This window comes from Nyctibius grandis, chromosome 9 (assembly GCF_013368605.1).
Source record: "Nyctibius grandis isolate bNycGra1 chromosome 9, bNycGra1.pri, whole genome shotgun sequence".
Taxonomy (NCBI): domain Eukaryota; kingdom Metazoa; phylum Chordata; class Aves; order Nyctibiiformes; family Nyctibiidae; genus Nyctibius; species Nyctibius grandis.
This window is the reverse complement of record NC_090666.1, coordinates 2,591,996-2,610,906: the sequence shown is the minus strand read 5'-3', so window position 1 is coordinate 2,610,906 and position 18,911 is coordinate 2,591,996. Positions and strand designations below refer to the sequence as shown.

Here is an 18,911-nt window from a genome sequence, read left to right as displayed (position 1 = left end):
GAGACGAAGAGAACCAGTAGTTTAACTAGGACATGCTGCCAAAACATCCTCTCTCTGCCTTTTCCCTGTGCATTCTTGAGCTGCAGGCACCGCCCTTGCCCAAGGAAGAATCAATGTCCACGATGGCAGCTGCAACTTTGCTCTCCCCCAGTCTTCAGGGGACAAAATTATTTTTTCTGCAGTACTGAAAAAGCCCAAATTCAGCTTTAAATTGAGGATTATATTGGAAACCTCTCTTCAATTTTATTTTAATAGGTAAACATCTAGGCTTTGAGATTTAGTCAGAAGCTGGCACATAAAAAATTAAAATCTCCAAATCAGAAGTCAAATGAACACAACCCCAAGTTTATTATGTTCCAAATGTCACGACTTCAGAAGCCAGCATCATCATTTCTGAAGGCCTAAATAACAAATGAGGAATTCTTATGCATAAAAAAAAAACCCACCACATCATAAGATGTGCTCCATTAGGCAATTTGGCTAAATAAATTTTATTTATTTATAATACACTACTATTGCAAAAATATTTTACAAACATCTTAGCCAAATTGTCTAACGTCAGCGCAGCTGCACATAACATAAACCAACATCTGCTACAAGGGTAGGATGCCTTACATCGAGTTTATCCTGTACTCAAAGCTTCACTAGGTTCTCTAAAACTAAAGGGGGGGGTCTTGGGGAGAGGGGGTTGCTGTTCAGCTTCAGACTGGCTGTAACACAGGGAAGTGCATTAAGACACAAAAACTAGATCAAATAAAAACTGCAAACAGGTTAAATACAGGTCAAATCTGATGTTAACCTTCTATTAAAGAAAAGTAACCTTTATTTACCCACCCCCATTCAAAATTCTTCCCAAGAAAACACTGTGTAAATAGATTATGAGTCTTTCCCTCAGGTCCAAAAGAGAAACTGATTTTATGAGGAAATCTGGAAAACACCCTGTCACAAAAATCGCCTTGCTTTGAACGAGGAACCATTTGTGTTTCTGTTCCTGACTGGGGAAAACAAACAAAGAACAACTAAATTGAGCCCTCACTGAAGCAAAACAGAGTTAAATAAGGTGGTTTAGCTCTACTGTAAAGTAGATTTGTCATGGGAAGATACAGGACTGACTTTATGTGTTTCAGTATAAATAAAGACCCTGACTTTATTACTATTTTATCATGGTATCACTTTTGATTGGTAGTTCTAAAAAAAGCAAACGAACAACCCACAAACACAACAACAAAAACCCCAAAGCTTTCCCCCATACCCTTTAAAAACAGTACCTATGTTAAATGAAACAAACTGTAACGCAGGTAGGATTTAAACATCCAGGGATTTATAAATCCAGGCCAACGATGTGATGTCATGTAGTCAGCCTTACTGCTACAACAGTTCTTACAGCCACTGCTGTTCTTCTTGTATCCTAAATTATTTTCAATTTAGGCTGTCTCAAGAATGACTTAGAAATGCCTTTAAACCAATGATGTACGTTTTAAACAGGCATTCAAACAAATATATCTAGGCAATACCAACTATGTTCTGCCTAGATTCATTCAAGAACACGTTCAGAGTTTTTCCGCAGTGCTATTTGTCAGGGTAAAATGCACCCGCCGCAAGGAATTCTCCTTGATGGGTCATTAATTCCAGGATTATGTCATTTGACCATAGGCATCTGTGAAGGCAGCTCATGCCGTGGTTTTTCCTTTGCTCTTTCTCATTGTAGGAGACATCACGTGATGATTTTACATAACTCTCTCATTAGGGAAAAAGGGCTGACATGCCCAGTCAGCCGTGCTTTGTCTCACTTCCCAGGTGGGGTGATGAGGTTGTCAAGACAGGAGTGGAGTTGCTTTAAAAACCCATTCCATAGGTGCGTTGTTGCTGCTGCACCAATGGAACATTGCCACTTCGCTGCGTTACGTAGGATTTAAATTTCTAAGTGGAAACTAACACGGAGAGATGCTGAGTAGAAATTGGAGAAAAAAGGAAAAAAAAATAATAGTCTAAGCCATCTTCCAAATAATAATAAACAGATCAAACGTTCTTTCAGTGATGAATTTCTTTTGGCCATCAGCTTTGGATAGCTGGCACCTTCTTTTTCCAATGTGAATGTTATCAGTTACAGAAACAATGGTGTTACTACAGAACGATTGCAGTTGAGTAAGTGGATGAGTTGTAACTTGTAGCCCGCCTGTCTGCATGGTAATGAGAAAACTGAACTACAACATTTCTCCCTGATCTTGAGTGCCAGACTTAACTGAGATAATCATGAGTCAAAAGGCAGTGAACTTGTAAAGCCCGGTTCAGCGTCATCATTCTATGAATACTTGAGAAGTTGTAAAATCTAAATAGCCACCCAATTCACAGAATTTTCATTAAAATAAACCTCTCTGTAACTATGCCAACTCAGAGTAAATCATGTTGCCCGTTCTAGGTAAAAGGAAACTTCATGCAGCTAGCCAAAAGAAAGACAAACTTTAAAAATACACAATATGAGAACTTTTGGTGGTACAAAGCTAGCTATCTTCCATCCAAAATCTCAGCGATTCCAGCCTTAGGTAATGAGGCAAGAGCAAGTGAGTACAAGCTTATCTCTACTTGAAACTCCTCCCGCTCTGAGGCAGCTGATGGTTTAGCAACCTTGGTTTAGCCACAGTGTTTTGTTAATGACTCAGGGAGGTGGGAATACAGAGCTTCCCACTACTCCCTTCCCTCTTCTGAGGCGTGAATCCTGCTTCCTTCCCCAGGCCGTGCTGGAATAAAAGCATCTTTTCCCTTGGCCTAATACAAGACAGACGCTTTTCTTTTTTCCAGCTTGTCATACGGTTGAGATCCAGCTACAGGCACACAGAGCCAGCAGCATTCATGCAGGAGTCCTACCTAATCACAAAAGCATGAGCATTTTTCCACTGTCAGCTACAACCACAGGCGGAGGAGGGTTTATACATTCTGCTGCCCTCTCTTGTTTTCAGAGCAGTGCCCAGAGCCCAGCACAGACTCCAGTTATACCAGCACACAACCAAGGAACACAACCCAACTTCAATGGGACTGAGGTGATGATAAGTTTAGCGAGATAAAGACCAATCCATTTTACTACAAATGAATGAATGGTCTTCACAGGATTTACTGCTTTGCTGGTGACTACGCTGATAGCCTTTGAGACTGAAATCCCCATACAGATTGCACCCTAATACCAATAAAACAATCAGCTGAAAATAAACCAGTACTTTGTTAAAGCTTGTCATTTTCACAAAATACCAACTTATCCCACGCTTCCTTATCCGTCTCCTTATTCCAGAAGTGGAAAAGATGGAATTATGAACAACTGATTCATTTGCACAAATGACCAGAATCTCCAAGAGGCAAACACAAGCTCATGACACCCACTCCAGACATAACTTCAACATCAGCAGATCTTACGCTGTGCAACGCTACACCGCGAAGCTGCTGCGCAAGGCAGTTAGAATACCCACTTCAAACTAAATAGGTCACAGATAGATACAGCCGTGCCAAACTGGTGGTTTAGGCTTCCAAACAAAGACTCCTATTGTCTAGAATCACCCACTTGGGGATAGAAAAAAAAACAAACGTGGAAACGTAAGGAGGAATCAGGAGAGTTTTTGTAAGTATTTTCCTTTTCAAAAGCTTCTTTCTCCTCTTCTAGCACAGATCAAAATACCCAGTCGTAAAAGAATTTCATACAAAAATATTTAAGAACAAACCATTTCTCTAAAATTACTCTAGTGCGTCCAAACACATGGGAAGGGGAGGAAAGGAGGGACAGCACAACTGTCAAAGTGATAAAACTTTATGCAGCCAGAGGCTACAGTGAATTCTTTTTCTGAAGCAATAAAAACACACCATGAAGAGCCCAAAACATTTGAGATGTTCTTAGTTTTTAGCATTCAGCAGCTTCTGTAAGTTTCCCCAGTCTTGTCTTTGGAGATCTGATACAGAGAATGAAAGCAGTAGGGAAAGCTTTTACCAAAAGAAGGAATGACAGTTTAGCAGCGCGTCAGTCTGTTATACCACGCGTCTCAGAAGAGCAAAACAATACATGGTCTGAGCGAGCAGATCCTCCTGTGCTAAAAACGAAATCTGCCCGAGAAATCTGCAATTCATTAGCACAGAAGTTCAAAGTTGGTTTATGAGCATATTCTCCTGCATTTCATCAGATTATTCTAAATGCAGAAGCTCTTGAAACACTCTCAGCGCTGCACTATTGAACTCTGACAAAGAGCTGCACTTCCAAGCATCTCGTACTGGAGCAGGTACATTTCTCAATTAAAGTTTTCATTGAAAACCTGGTAGGTTTTTGCAAGAGAAACTTTATCATCACAAAACCATTTTGTTACGTTTTTATGAAAAGCCACAGGAGCATGAAGAAATGCTATTTCTACCAACCCACTTCCCAGTATTCTTGACTGATGAAGAGCTAGAACCCCCAAAGATGAAAAGTAAAATAATATGAATAATTAAGAAGATTGTTTCCTTTTGGAAAACAAGCACATAGGAAACTCATTTGGTTTATATTAATTTGCTACATATTGCTCCCATGTGTACAGGCTGATTAACTCCAACTGGTGACATGGGTCTCTCAAGACTTTTTTGTTTGTCAGAATGAAAATCCTGCTCTCTAAAATTCCATGGCCAAATAATGGAGGTATTTATCTAGATGTCAGGCAATTAGCTAAGTGTATCCACCCTGCTATTCCAAGTATGCCAAACTGTAAAACACATAAATAAAAACACAAAGATGACTTGTTGATCTTCCTAAAAAGCACATTTGACCACCCCTCTGCTCACTGGTTTTGTTGTCTGGCTCAATAAGCTTTTGATCCTCCTCTTGCCCAGAAAAAACATGTTCAATTTTAGACACAAAAAATGGACAGCTATACAAGATAAACATAACTTGCAGAAAAACCTTTTAACTTTTCAATAATATTTTCCCTGAGCAAGATTATGGGAATGCTTTCAGTAATATTTGGTACCATCTATGCAAGCTTTGCTGTGCTAGTCCGTGAAGGTTGTGGAAGGAGAAAATGGAAGGAAGAACAGATGTGTCTTTAAAACAAATGTTTTTGGACCTCTGTCTCGAAACTGATCAGAAACAGAAAATGGACTGCTATGTTAAGTGCACGCCTTTTACAGTTTACCCACAAGAAATATGTTTTTCCTGGAAAAAGCTGCTAAGCAGCTGGCAGATGAAGCCAACTGCTCACTAGACACCGTTAAGCTTTCTAAGAGAGGAACCACCTCTCCAGTCCGTCTTGTAGACAGAGCAGTACTAGGGCTGGGCAAGCTCTACGAGCAGTTTTCCCACCATTTGCTTTCCCAGATTCTTTCTTCTTTACAAGATTCAGAACGTTCCCCTATTGCTATGGATTAAAATTAAAAATAAACTAAATTTTCAGTCACAGAATTACCTGGTGTGGAGAAGGGTTAAGAACAAAGACAAATGTTTACTCGCCTTGACCTATAGCTCATGCTTTTTGGTAATTTGAATGTGAGATGTCAAACACCTTGCAAAGGAAAGGATTTACTGATCTGGTTTATGCTTATGACAACTGTGAAGAATATACTGCCTTGAGAATATAAATTTACCCCCAGTGCTTGTCCTGAAGAAATAAGAGTCTCCTACGTATTCTGAAACTCTGAAAGTTAACTGAGACAGAGGGGGAAAAAAACACAAGTATTTTACATAACAAATCAATTGAAATTATGGTAATGCTGTGGCCATTGTAGTAAGAAGTCAAGATACACAAGAACACAAATACCAGAAACGTTAGTTTTGTGACAGTGGCACATTTAGCTTCTGAATTAACAAGGTAAACAGGAATAAGGCAAAAAAAAAGCCCAGCGCTTCCATAGCACTTTCTAATCAGATCTGTTTCTATCCAGATTGGCAGGATAACCCCTTAGAGTAACAGACACAAGCACTGCTTCATATTTCAGTTTTGCAACAGTGTCAGCAAGAGCCTGCGTGTGAGGAAGCTTGCCCTGGCGGTTGGTTCCTTTTTAACTTCAACCTTCACGTGCTTCTAAGAGCAAAAACCAGCCTGAAATGCATGCCCAATGATACTCAAAATAAAAATTTACTCTAACTTTCTGGCCATGTACACCCAAGCACAGGCAGCACAGCTCTACACACCCCTGAATCTGAGGGCATTTTCTACCACACATGTTTGCGATGCAATTTTCACATAGTCATAACTATGTTAAATCAAAGCCAACTGATGTCAATGCTGAAATGCTCAGCAGCCCCGCAGCGAAGCATCGTTACATTTGGGAAGTGTTAATGTGCGATATAAACGTTTTCCCTTCCGAAGCCACCATGTATACCAGGATGTCAAAAGCAATTAGTGTAACATGCTCAGAACACACACACGCAGGCACGCACACGGAGTATTCTCAAGCGTATTTTTACATGAGCGTAACCATTGTGCTGGGAGATCTAGGACAAGAGGAGTTCCCCTTCACAAATATATTGCTGTTTTAAGTGAGGAAACAGCAATATATATATTCTTCACCAGGGGAGGTTCAGGTTGGACATTAGGAAGAATTTCTTCTCCGAGAGGGTCATTAGCCATTGGAAGGGGCTGCCCAGGGAGGTGGTGGAGTCACCATCCCTGGAGGGGTTTAAGAAAAGCCTGGACATGGCACTTAGTGCCCTGGTCTAGTTGACAGGGTGGTGTCAGGGCAATGGTTGGACTCGATGAGCCCAGAGGGCTCTTCCAACCTCATTGATTCTGTGATTCTGTGAAAATACACTGTGTAGGAACAGCAAAAGAAATTTTTTTTTTTCTGGCCAGCAGTTTAAAAATTGCAATATAAGCTTTAATGAGAGTTTTTTTCATGTTACAGGCTGCTGGGGAGGGCGTGAGAGGGAGGGAAATACATATATTTTCAGCATGAGAGCTATGCGAGTTCCATGAATAGGTTCCTGTTGCCCAGCTCCCCTCCTGAAAGAACTGAGTTGTCATGCACAGGAAGAACTAAAGTAGTAAATTTGGTACTAGCACGAACTATCAGCTTAATGACTTATCGCTTTCCTCCAGAGGAGCTGGGGTGAGGGTAAATGCAAGTAATAAGCAATGCTGGTGTAAGGTAAGGGCTTCAACAACTCCTCCTCCAAAGATTACCATAAAGCAGCTAGTCCCTCCTCTCTCGGGCTGCGTAATAGCTGTTGCATTTGTCTCGTGTAAATGACCACACTTCTGTGCCAATACAGTATTTAAGCCAAAAACAAGTGTTAGAAAATAAAACCCCACTCTGCGCAGTCACTGCTGTGCAGCTGAGCTCAGCGTGGCCTCTGTACGGATGAGGAAGTGAAAAGGACCCATAAAGCTGGAGGAAAACTTCACTAAAAACAAGTAATTTCTAATAAGAAAAAATAATAATAAGCAAGAGACGAAAAATCCACCTTGTATTGCAGGGCTAAGCAATACCTCTGAAATTACAAATCACACTACACAAATGTTGAAGTAGCAATGGATGAACCTAATTCTTGCTGAGGTTCCATTTCGGTCATCTACAAAAAGCACCTTCACGTTAGCACCACAAGTAGGTGGTCAAATCTCCTATTTCCTGCAAAGGGAATCCCGGGTCTTCCCCCTGTTACCTGGTGAGGTAGAGGCAGGGGCAGGCAGGACTGGGGGTTGACGCTGTGTTGGCACTAAGACATCGTCATCATAACTTAGGGGATCAACCGTTGTATTAGGCACAAAGAGAAAGACACTTTATTTTGTCTCAGCACATTTATTATTTTATTATGCTGAAATACAATGCTCCTTCTCACTCAGAGAATAATTGACCAATGCATTATTGCCCAATTCATTGCCACGAAGCTGGAATGAGTTAACATGTGCCTGAAAGAAATCCTCTTAAGCCATTGTGACCTGATATTTTCACTGGTAAATTTCAAGCAATTAACATGTCCCTTACTTAAAGGCAGATTATAAGCAAAACACTGTTTGCTTTCCCAGTAGCACACACCTTAGGCACAGACACAGAGCAAACCAGCATGGCCTCTTTACCTATTTATTCTGCCTGGCATATGGAGAAGCCTATTGCAAATGTTCACAGTATAAACAGATTAAATGCACTCCAATTCCCATTAGAAGATGCATCTAGAACCTAGCCAGGTGGCTCATCTTTCCCTACCAGAAGTTTATTGACTATTATATTAGTGGTGATTATTAATTAGGGACACGTAGATTCTGTCTTTTAAAAAAACAACCAAACAAGATATTTGTATCCTAGCAAACAATAAGCCTGAAGTAAAAAAAAAAATATATTTAAAAACAATTTTTGCTGTCTTACACTGATGCAGCCAAAATGCCACACTTTGCAGCTTACCAGAGATCTTAAGTAATCTGGCAGAAAGGTTCCTGTAGGGTGAAGGGAAGAGACTGGTAATGACTTGGGGTTTGTGTGCTCCATTACCTGTGGAGCACTATTACTGGTTTGGCTTGGTTTTTTTTTGCAAGGGAACTGGTAACATAATAGTTTTCAGAAAAATATATGGAGATTTCAGAAATCTGAACACCAACAACATTTTGTGGTATACCCTGACGACGGAACTGGAGGAAGAGCTTCTCCACTGTATCGTACACAATTCACAAAGGCTGCATACATCTAACAGCCTTTACGCTGCCAAGTCAACGTACCAGCAGAGGCAAGAATGAATTACAACCAACTAGACCTTAAAAAGACGTGTTTCCTCTGCCCTGCCACATGGGTCTTGCTAATCCACTCCCATGACATGGAACAGTTTTTCCACTGGCCTGAAATACACTGTGGAAAACAGGATTCAACCCCGAACGGCTCAGGCAGAAAAGCACATGCAGCGCGGTCTCACGTGACCTGCCACAGCTTGTGGAAATCACCGTGTGTACCAGAGCACGAAGAGCGGGTGAGATGTTTCATGTCAGCATTGTGGCTGCTCAGCTTTAGCATACTTAGAAACGGGTAAGTAATGCCTCTGACCTGAGGCACCCCGAGTGCTGCCATCATCAGCGTCACAAATACGATGAAGGTTCATCCGAAGGGAAAAATAAAAAATAAAAGAAATTTCTTCCACAGTTTGAAGTTTATATTCCCAGTCTCAGATTAAATTCCTGAGTATTTCTGCCCATAACACCTTTGCTGATATTAACAAGTACCTTTCCTCACATGCCACATTCTTAATAGGCAATAAACCCCTTGGGAATTAGGCTGCTAAATGTTTTAGGATTGGTGGAAAGTACAGAGGAGAAATATAAATAGATGAAAACAGAAGAAGAATAACGTACGCTCACTCGGAATTTCAGCACGTAACAAGGACAACAGAAGTCTAAGAGAGGAGAGAAAAAAAGAAAGAACAAGAAGCAGCCAAACAAGCCATGACTAGTTGCCAGTCCAGTTCACACTGACCATCACGAAACCCCACGTGAACGTGAATCCCCTCTGCTCTCCCGCACCAGGATTAGAGCGGAGACGCCCCATCTCCCCTCACCGCGAGCTGTCTTACCTGTGGAGTCAAACACGATGGGCTGGCAGTTTCTGTTGGAGTTCCAGCTACATTTGAGCACCTGGCCTCCTTCTACAACATCGTGCTGCGTAGTGTTTGCTTTCGGCGCTCCCACCAGAAGGAATATCCTGCAGAAAAAAGAAGAAACGAAACAAAGGTTTTGACACCTAAGGCACGGACGTTATTACTTCATGGCATCTGAGGAATTAATAAAGCAAAAGCCTTCGCCATTCAAATCTAAATCTGGCTAGAACTACCTGGAGTTTCAGATAAATTCATAACTGCTTTGAGTTTCAGATAAATTCTCATTAGGTTTCAGGTCTTGGGTCCCTCTTTTCTGCAAGAAAAGCAGGCAAAAAAAAATACCAAAAAGAATAGACAAAAGATAATAATAAATTATTCTGTCCTACTTAAAATTATATTTAAAATGAGATAAACACCTTTTATATTCTTTTTATTTCAAAAATATGTATGTATGCACTGGAACAGGAAATCATGTACTTCTGTAATTTAAGAAAGTCATCGGCTGGCATAATTTCTGGTTAATTTTGTACGTACGAGTAATTCGAGGAAGTCCAGTCAAAAATGGAAACAATATATAAACAAAACAGTAGTTTTCTTCTGAGCTCAGAAGGTACTAAGTGGTGAGTCAGCCTGGTATTAGCAAATGCTCTTTTAAAAAGAATCTCCAAGTACCCAAGTGACTGTCAACCACAAGTCTGTACATTAATGAATCTTTACTGAAATTCATTATGCAGTAATCACTTTCTTATTAAGATCTGTTGTGCTTTTGTAAACCTCTGCTTATAGGAACATGTTAAGTGCACTCTGAGCAGGAACTGCCACAAGATTATGTCCGTGCAGGTGGTAAAATCCAGAAGTTTCAAAGTAAGAAATAGACCGAACAAAAAGCCAGACCAAACAAGGTTCTTGGCATCTTCCAACAAGGTTATTAACATCTTCCAGGCACTCCAGCACCTCTGAGACACACTTGACTCATCAGCACTTTCCTGAGGAAGTCAGTTTGAAGTATAGACATAAAATATATAGAAGACATAAAACTAAATGCTTCCTTTCATCAGAACCTGCTCTGTTGTTTCCACTTAGACTGTTTAAGAGAGAATATAGCTTGCAAGAGCAAGTCTTATCATCCCGTGTCAGGCGTTATGGTTAGTTAGTTTTGAAATTGGGTTAGCTGAACAAGCTGCAAGACTGGTTGGAGGGAGCGCGTACAGGTAGGCAGAGCCAGACTTATCAAACTCGCTCTCCTTTTCACAGTCATCTTCCAGACTTCGCTTTAGCACAAGGCTACGTTTATGTTTATTGACATGTAAATACCAGGGATAAACACACAGCACCTCACCAAAGCTCAATTCGTATGAGGACCAACATCAGCTACTAGTTTTCAACCTGTGTGAATTTTCAGAACCTTAAAAATTTCCTGGTGTGGACCCTGATAGAAAACCCTCGTTGGCTAGATGGCAATCCATTTGTTTTCCTTACTTGCCGTTCATAGACAAGAATTTGAAATGCTTTAATCAACTTAACATGTTCTCTCTGGGCGTAACAGAAACGCTTAAAAATAAACATCGTAACGCCAAGTAAAGAAACGCATTAATTACTATAATTACAATCTATTAAGCAAGTGGTAGCTTGCCTCCCACTTTACTCTTGTATCACTAGCTTTTTGAGAAGCCCCCCAAATTAAATGCTTGTTTAAAAAAAAAAAAAAGCACTCCCATTCTAATAATATATTTTAAATCTTTCTTAAGATAATCTTTGTGATGAAGTTTATTAACATGATCACCAATAAAGGCATGATTATGGGACTCTACAAAGGTTTAGTCACCTCTTTTCCCAATCAAAAAAAAAAAGCATTTTTATCACCATCGACCAAACGAGCAGATTTTGCCATAAAATAATATACAGACTACGTAAATACAAAGAAGTGTCTAGTCCACGTACTTTGGGAAAGGGGGAATAGAGGGAAGATGGTTATTTCCATGGCAATACACCAGCTTGGCTTTGATACTGCCCGTCTCCTACATGGTGCGACCCCCTGCCCCAACACAACGCGTTGGACAAGGCTGGGAGTGTATCGACACCCTCAGCAGTGCAGCGTCAGTAGGTCGTAATATAACGGGAACAATCATTTGCCAGCGCTTTGCCATGGGCCAATAAAGACAAACTGGTATTTCCATGTACTTGGATACTGGAATCAAACACAATTCTTTTGAAATATAGCGTGTATGAGAAACCTTTTTTAGTGTTTATGAAGTTATGTTCAGTCATTTAGTATTATAGTTACACCCTCTGACAGACACCTCACAGCTGATACAGGACTACCGCTTTGACTCCTGGAATGGTCTTTCATACCACACTTCTAAATACGCTTTATTTTAGTATCCAGCTGGTCACAACAGACTATGAAACAGCAGCTTGAGCGTTCAAGAGCTAATGACGCTCCTTTGTTGTCGGGCTAATCAACCCGAATAGCTTTAGTGCGACTAAATTTACTTCATCTCTAGCACTCATGTAAAGAACAGGTGATAAATAAAAATTCACCAAAGCAACAACAGAGGTGTAGGAACTAAGTGACACATGTGACACTCGAGAAACCATATAACAAGGCTCATTTTACTAAACACCTTTTGCTAATTGTGCTGCAAAACAGTGGACATCGCTGAGCTCACTGTTCATCACTACCTTTCTTTCCCCTCCAACAGCTGGAGGGTATCTGCAGGCATTCCAGTCTGCGCTGCATGTGTGTGCGTGGATCCTTTGGAAGGATGGGGAAGATACGGGCCTGTGTTTGGAGGACACTGCATACCAGTATTTCTGGCTGTATCAGCCTCCATAGGCGTAAACTCAAGATGTAACGCCATTAGAGCCATTCCTGTAAAAGTTGAATAGTTACTTTGTTTCAACTATGAGCTTAAATTTGAGATAAAGTGCAGTAATAGGGTTTAGCTTAGCAGATACAGACTAACTTCTAGTCACACCAAAAAACTAAGGAGAAAATTCCCTTAAAAATAGGAAGGAGTCTTCTATGCTGTCTGAAAACCACTAGTGTTCAAAGTTAAAAAAAAAGCCAACACTTTTCCATGCACTGTGAGGTCACTAGTTATTATAAAAATAATGGAAAAGTTTCAAATAATGATTTAAACGAGAGCTGGGTCACATAATTCCTTATGATAAAGCAAGGAAGAAAGTTTACTACATGCATTTAAGAGTCTCCCGATAACTTTGCAGCCACACATGCTGACTTCGAAATAAAAGGAGGGACACAAATAGAACCCTTTTTCTTTTAGTACTAAGACTTACAGGATTAAGATAGCACAGAAAGATGTCTCAACACATGCAAGTTAAGACAGGATGACTTCTAATATTTGCAGGCTATAAAGAAACGCGAACAAGGCTTAGCTGATGTGCTGCAAAAAGACCTGCTCAATCGCTATAGAAGTTGTTTATAAAGTTTTACGAGCTAAAGATCAAGAGCGAGGGAGAAAATCCCCTCAGCATGACGCAAGCCAGCAGCTTTTCCAGCTTTACATCCCTTTCTTAAGATGGAAAAGAAGGGAAAAAAGGGGCAAAAGCTGGATCTTAATGTAGCCCGCACTTGAGAAATGCAGCCTGATTCATCATGGCAACACCACGACAATTCAAAAGCCCGAGACACACCAGCTACTGCACGTAGCCTGATTTTCGTTTAACGTGAAACGAGACCGCGTTCAGGAAGCAGATGGGGAGGGCGTTTACACGGACCTTTCTCTCCTCCAGCCTCCTCAGCAGCTGGGTGACCCGCACGGCTACAGCACACCCCGACCACGGCACTTGTGCGAAGGGCGCTCAGAGAAGAGCGCAGCAGAACTTCGGAAAGTGCACGGGATAAAACCTCCGGTGCGAGGCGGAACGAAGCACAACACCGCACCTTCATGTCGCTACACCGTGTTTCCTACCACCATCGTCTACGGAGAGCGCAGGCTGACGAGGCGACTGACAAAACCCAGCAGCGCAAAGTCTGAGCCGTGTAAGAGCCTACGGAGCGCACGGAGGCAGGTTTGGGGGCTCTGCAGCGGGACCCCCCCCGTCCCCTGCCCACGCCGGAGCCACCGCCTCCCGTCAGCTCACCGCTGCTCTGCCGGGAGCCCCCCGGCCGCCCCGGGAACCAGCGCCAGCAGCTCGGTACTGACACAGGGGCCTCTCCCGGCCTCCACATCGCCCTCCTCCTCCGGGCTGCCCGGGACAACGGCAGGCTCGGCCACAGCCCCGCCGCCAACGCTCCCCAAGCGGACGGGGCACAGCGGAGCAGGGGCCGCCAGGACGGGCCCCCCACCCGGGACGGGACGGGAGCTGCTCCGCGGGGCAGGACGCGGCGCGGCACTTACGAGGATGGGTCGGGAGCGAAGAAGTCCACGGCGAAGCCGAAGTAGCTGCCCTGCGGGCCCGAGTAGACGGCCGGGCGCTCCGCGTCCAGGTTGAAGGCGCTGCCCGGGGCCAGCGCGGCGCCCAGCAGCACCAGCAGCCACAGCCGCGCCATGGCCCGGCCCCGCGCTGCCCGGCGCGGCGGGAGGGGGGCGGAGGGGCCGCGCGTTTGCCGCGGCGGGGCGGGGAGCGGAACCACTTCCTCCCGCCCTGCGCCCAGCTCCCTTCTCTGCTCGGGACAGCGGCGGCAGGAAGGAGAAGCGGCATCATGTGGTGCCGGAGGCGGGCCCGGCCCTGCCCCGCACCGGCCCGCGCCCGCCCGCCTCTGCCTTCCGCCGGGAGCGGGCGGGCCCGGCGCGGCCCAGGCCGGGGAGCGGCCTCCGCCCTGCGAGAGCCGCGGGGCGGATAAATCTCAGCTGGGAGAGGCGGGGAAGGACGTGCCCTCGCGGCGGTTGAGGCACCCGAGGCTTCAAACGTCGTTTCAGCCGGACTCGAAGCCCTGAAGAGGTCGAGCGCTACTGGGAAGCACTAAAAATAAGAGAGAGTCAAAAGTCTTCCTGGGTACGACCTTCTCTTTTACCAAGGCTTGGAGACAGTGTTTCAGGAAAGCTGTTAACACAAGCAAAGAGTGAAGTAAGCACCAGCGTGGACCCATCCATGTGATGGAAACCACAGTGATTTTAAATGAAGTGATGTCCCAGGGTCACGGCAGAGCCCTGCAGCACCAGCAGCAGGGATGCCAAGCAGCAGGTACAAGGCTGTGGACAGCTGGGTCTGTAAGACCTCCGTGATGGAAGTTTTTCTCACCTCCCGTTTTACCACTGCGCTACCCATCTGGGGAAGAAGTGTCCGGCGACCAGCGTGAACCTCCTCAGTCACAGGTTATGGCCCTTACAGCATCTGTCACCACTAAGAGTTTAGCACGACCATCACGGGAGCTCAGGCAGCTGCAGGTTGCTATGAAATTCCTCGTAGCGTTGCTGGCATGAGCCTGCAGCAGAGGTCAACATCTGCTGGGTATAGCAGTGTTTCAGGAGAAAGAAAACATGCTGGAACACCTATAAAGTGGAATTGATTCATATTAATTCAGAATATCAATTCATAAAACCCAATACAGTTACCACGTAATCTGTTTCACACTATTGCCACCAAAAGTGTCAACTTTTAGCTTCGCTTTTCTCATGTGAGCATAAATTAAAAGGAATATATGATGCTTCAAGCCCTAAATAAGTTAAAAATATGCCAAACGTTTCTTACCAAGGGGCAGATTCAGAGTTATAGGAATCCTGAAAGAAAATAATTTATAAAATAAGCATATGAAAGCCCACAAAGCTATACAAGGAAAAGCCTCAGAAAACGTGTCAGGTTGTGGAGAGATTATGCTGAGGCCTCTTTAGCAGAAGTGATGAATTCCAGTGTAACAGCAGCTGCAACAAAGGGTTGAAAATCCTACTGTAAAGGGCTTGTTTAACTTAAAGAATGGAAACTACATCAGTCAGAGCGTCTTTCTAAAACAGAGGTATAATTCCCCTTAAACTTTTGAGCTGGGTGTGGGAACCACTGGTCACATTTTGGACTTAAGAGTCCTCATGAGGGGAATTTACTTTGCAATATGTTAAGGCAACTGTAAGTGGGCTTTTGCAGGCTCAGTTCTAAAAAATCAGGTGCATCAGGTAGAGCTAACAAGATTCAGCACAGGGGAAATTAGAAGCCACTTACTGAGAATGTTTTCAATGGAGAGCAATCATCGTGGCAGAAAATAATTAAAATAATCAGGAATACTGGTAGGCAACTCTGCACAGTCAGAAGCATAATGTTTGTAAAAGAATGCTAATTAACCTACTGGAGAGACATGACTTAATAATCATTGAGCGTTCCTGAAGTTTTGATGCAATTGGCTTAATTCAACGTAGACATAGTGGTATATTACAACTTTAAACCAGGCGCATTTAACATTGTCTTCTTTTCCTGCCAAGGAATTACTCCTTCACAGAACCCAAGGACCTTTCAAAAAAAAAGTGCTGTCTTCATCACCAGCTAATGAATCACATCTCAGAATTAGTATCAGCTTCCTGTTTTCCCTTGGTGTGCAAGTTTACAGTCACTGGGTTTGGTTTTGTCTTTTTTTGTTAGTAACGTCCAAGCAGCCTACACTCACTGACACGGTGATATTTAGGCTTACAAGAAGAAAATGTGTAATGTATAAAGGATCCCAAGGGGTAGAATGAAACGTTGATATTCAGTGATCATTTCAGTTCTCACTACATGAATAAAGTTGCTTTAAATTAAAAATTTCAATATAGATATATCTTAATCCAGTCAGATTTTATGTTAACATGCAGGCTAAATTAAGCAGTCTTGAAGCTAACAGAAAACACAAAAAGAAAGAGGCTGAGCAATGCCAACCCTTTAAAAGCTGGATGTAAGATACCTAAGCTGTACTGCACACCAGGGATTCTTGACAAGCCTACAGCTACTTACCTACTGTTAAAAATTGTTTACAAGTTCATTTGGAAAAATTACCAATACAAAGAGGAGGAGAGAGGATTTCACAATAACTTGTTTTCATTGAAAGGGGTTTTGAGTTGAGTTTGCCATTTTAAAAATGCTTCATGTCTGAATTGTTTCCTCCCGTGTAGAAATCCACGCGTCGCCTCGATGCTTGCGCAACCCCGCGGCACTGTTGCTCCACTGTACAAAGTAAATACTTATATTTTTCATATTTATACAAAATGATACTTTAAAAAAGTATATTTTAAACGTAGGTTTTCAGCAATTTCAGGGCCTACAAAGGAAGAACCCCCCCAAAATATACATTTGTTCATTCTCACAACTTCCCTGTCTGCAGTAAAGCGTATCACAGCTTGACAAACAGCAGCACACAAAAGATAAGTGGTTTCTTCAAGTAAATCCATAGCAGAGCCAGAAAGAACCAGGTAATCCTGTATTCCAGTCACTTGTTCTTGCTACCAAGGGATAATAATAATTCCTTAAGGAAGCCAACTCAAAAATTTGTATTCTATCAAGAAAAGGAGGGGAGTTCCTACACCTAGACTTGATACTTGTTGCTAATTTTCCTAAGTTTGGTGCCTCTTCATAGGTAAAAAAACCCACAATATTAATATTTTAGATGTTAATTTTTTAAGATTAACTTTTATTGTTATTTACTGACTACTCTCTCACAGCTGTTGTACTCCAGAGCTGATCAAAGCAGAATTGGGTTAGTAAGTTCCCAAATTCTAGCAAACAGACAAGGCAATAAACAAAAAGAGTGTTTTATGTGTACTTTGATGAGGAAATCAGTAGTTTAGGGAAAAGGAGGATTTATTTTCTCTACTTGATTGTATAACTTCACAACATTACACAAACAGTAAAGGATAAGTTATTTTTAAGCTATTAGAATTGTTTTACCAAATGATAAATTTTGGCTTCCTAAGGGTTCGCTGTGCAGCACTGCTGCTTGTTGTCAGCCAATCGCTAAGAGACAGGCCAGAGGAATAACTCAGGCTTTACACAGAGTCAGGGCTTACTCATCCCTAGGGAGATCTTTCTTCAGACCATTTCCTCTCTTCAAGAAGATAATTGCTTTTTCAACAGCTGCATTGTGCCTGTCTGCTTTCTCCCATCGTTTTGGCCAAGAAAGGTGGAGCTGCCTGTTCTTTTCCTGACTCAGCACCCAGCGCCCCGCTCCGCTCCCACCGCCCTTAGTGACCAGTTGCAAGAGGAAGCAGCGGCGTCGCTGCTGTCTGGCCTTCATTCAGAACACCATCAGAGTCAATCAGTCTAGACAGGCTGAGAGCCTCGCCACATCTCCCTATATGGTATTATACCCCCCCCCAGCCTCAACATGGGAAAAAAACGAGATGTACAGGCTTGGGATTATACTTCTAATCAAAGCCAAGCTTACTGTAAACGAAGGGAAAGTATTTTCTGTTGCAGAAGAGACCGAGTGGTTGACCCCGTTGCTTGCCTTGAGCTGCTGCGTCTGACAGAATCACGGACAGAGAAATGAAAGCCTAAAACAGACTCTGCTGTTAATGTAAAGCAGGAAACGCCCTTGCAGTGAAGATGCTGTTTTTCTTTACGAGCTTGTTCAGTCCTCAGCATGACTAACAAATAGATAAAGCGCTACTGAGATCATGTTACAGAATGTAAACAAATTATATGTTTCTCTATTTACACTCCCATTATCTCTAGCTTTTGACTTACAGGCTACTAAGCTATTCGGTGGTGAAAATTAACCACTAAGACGTGGGCAGAAGAACTGGGATTCCTCTTAACAAGACACTGAAATTTTTATCTGTATTTATAATTGAATAAAATAATTTTGGAATTCTGTGGCGTCTAAACAACTGCTTTCCATCGTTCAAAAGATAAAACTATTTTCCTGTTACAAGCTGTTAGTCTTGTTAGTTTTTACTCATACAACTAGTTGCTAACACCACTGAATAAAACTTTGCAAGGTGCAAAGCACTCTGGGCAGATAGGTACTCATTTTTTTTTGCTGTTCCTGAATCTCCAATCTGTAATATTGACAGAGTATTTTGGAATATTTTTCCTCTGCAATTATGTCTCCTCCTCATGACATGACACTCGTCAGCAAGAAATAAACAGAGCCCTATAATTTGGTAGAAATCATGAATGTGCAAGCCACCATGGTCCTACTTCAACGGCTCGGGAAGATGTCCTGCATATAAGCAATAAGCTTCAACTTCTTAGCACATCCAGTGCTTTACAGTACCAGCAGTATTAACATCTGGAGCAAAGAAAGGGCTACCACCGGTTTGTTCATCAATACTACTATTAGTCTCCCAGAAAAGCCTTTATCGCAATGAGAGCTTTACTACATATTTTGCTCTTGTGCCACCCAGACACTCGGACCTGTAAAGCAGCTTAGCTGCCCAGGGCAGATCTTTTAAGAAATAACTCAGTTTCTAACAAGTCAGTAGAAAACAAGCCTGACCTGACCAAAAAGATGGACCTCACGTGT

At 42.6% G+C, this 18,911-nt stretch overlaps 1 protein-coding gene and 1 long non-coding RNA gene across 2 annotated transcripts in view; one reads left to right on the top strand and one right to left on the bottom strand.

Moving 5' to 3' along the window:
* The window catches only part of ITGAV (integrin subunit alpha V), a 49,898-nt gene extending 35,732 nt beyond the window's left edge, over positions 1-14,166 (bottom strand). Inside the window, exons 1-2 of the mRNA XM_068407189.1 lie at positions 13,885-14,166; positions 9,497-9,624 (exon numbers count right to left, since the gene is read on the bottom strand). Of these exons, the coding sequence (XP_068263290.1) occupies positions 9,497-9,624; positions 13,885-14,036 (280 nt within the window). The 5' untranslated portion in view covers positions 14,037-14,166. The remainder of the gene's footprint in view (positions 1-9,496; positions 9,625-13,884) is intronic.
* A 486-nt stretch (positions 14,167-14,652) lies between these two features.
* On the top strand, positions 14,653-18,201 carry LOC137666923 (uncharacterized). Its single transcript, XR_011048729.1, has 3 exons — positions 14,653-14,802; positions 16,561-16,621; positions 17,519-18,201. It is a non-coding gene; the product is annotated as an uncharacterized lncRNA (long non-coding RNA).
* The last annotated feature ends 710 nt before the right edge of the window (positions 18,202-18,911 follow it).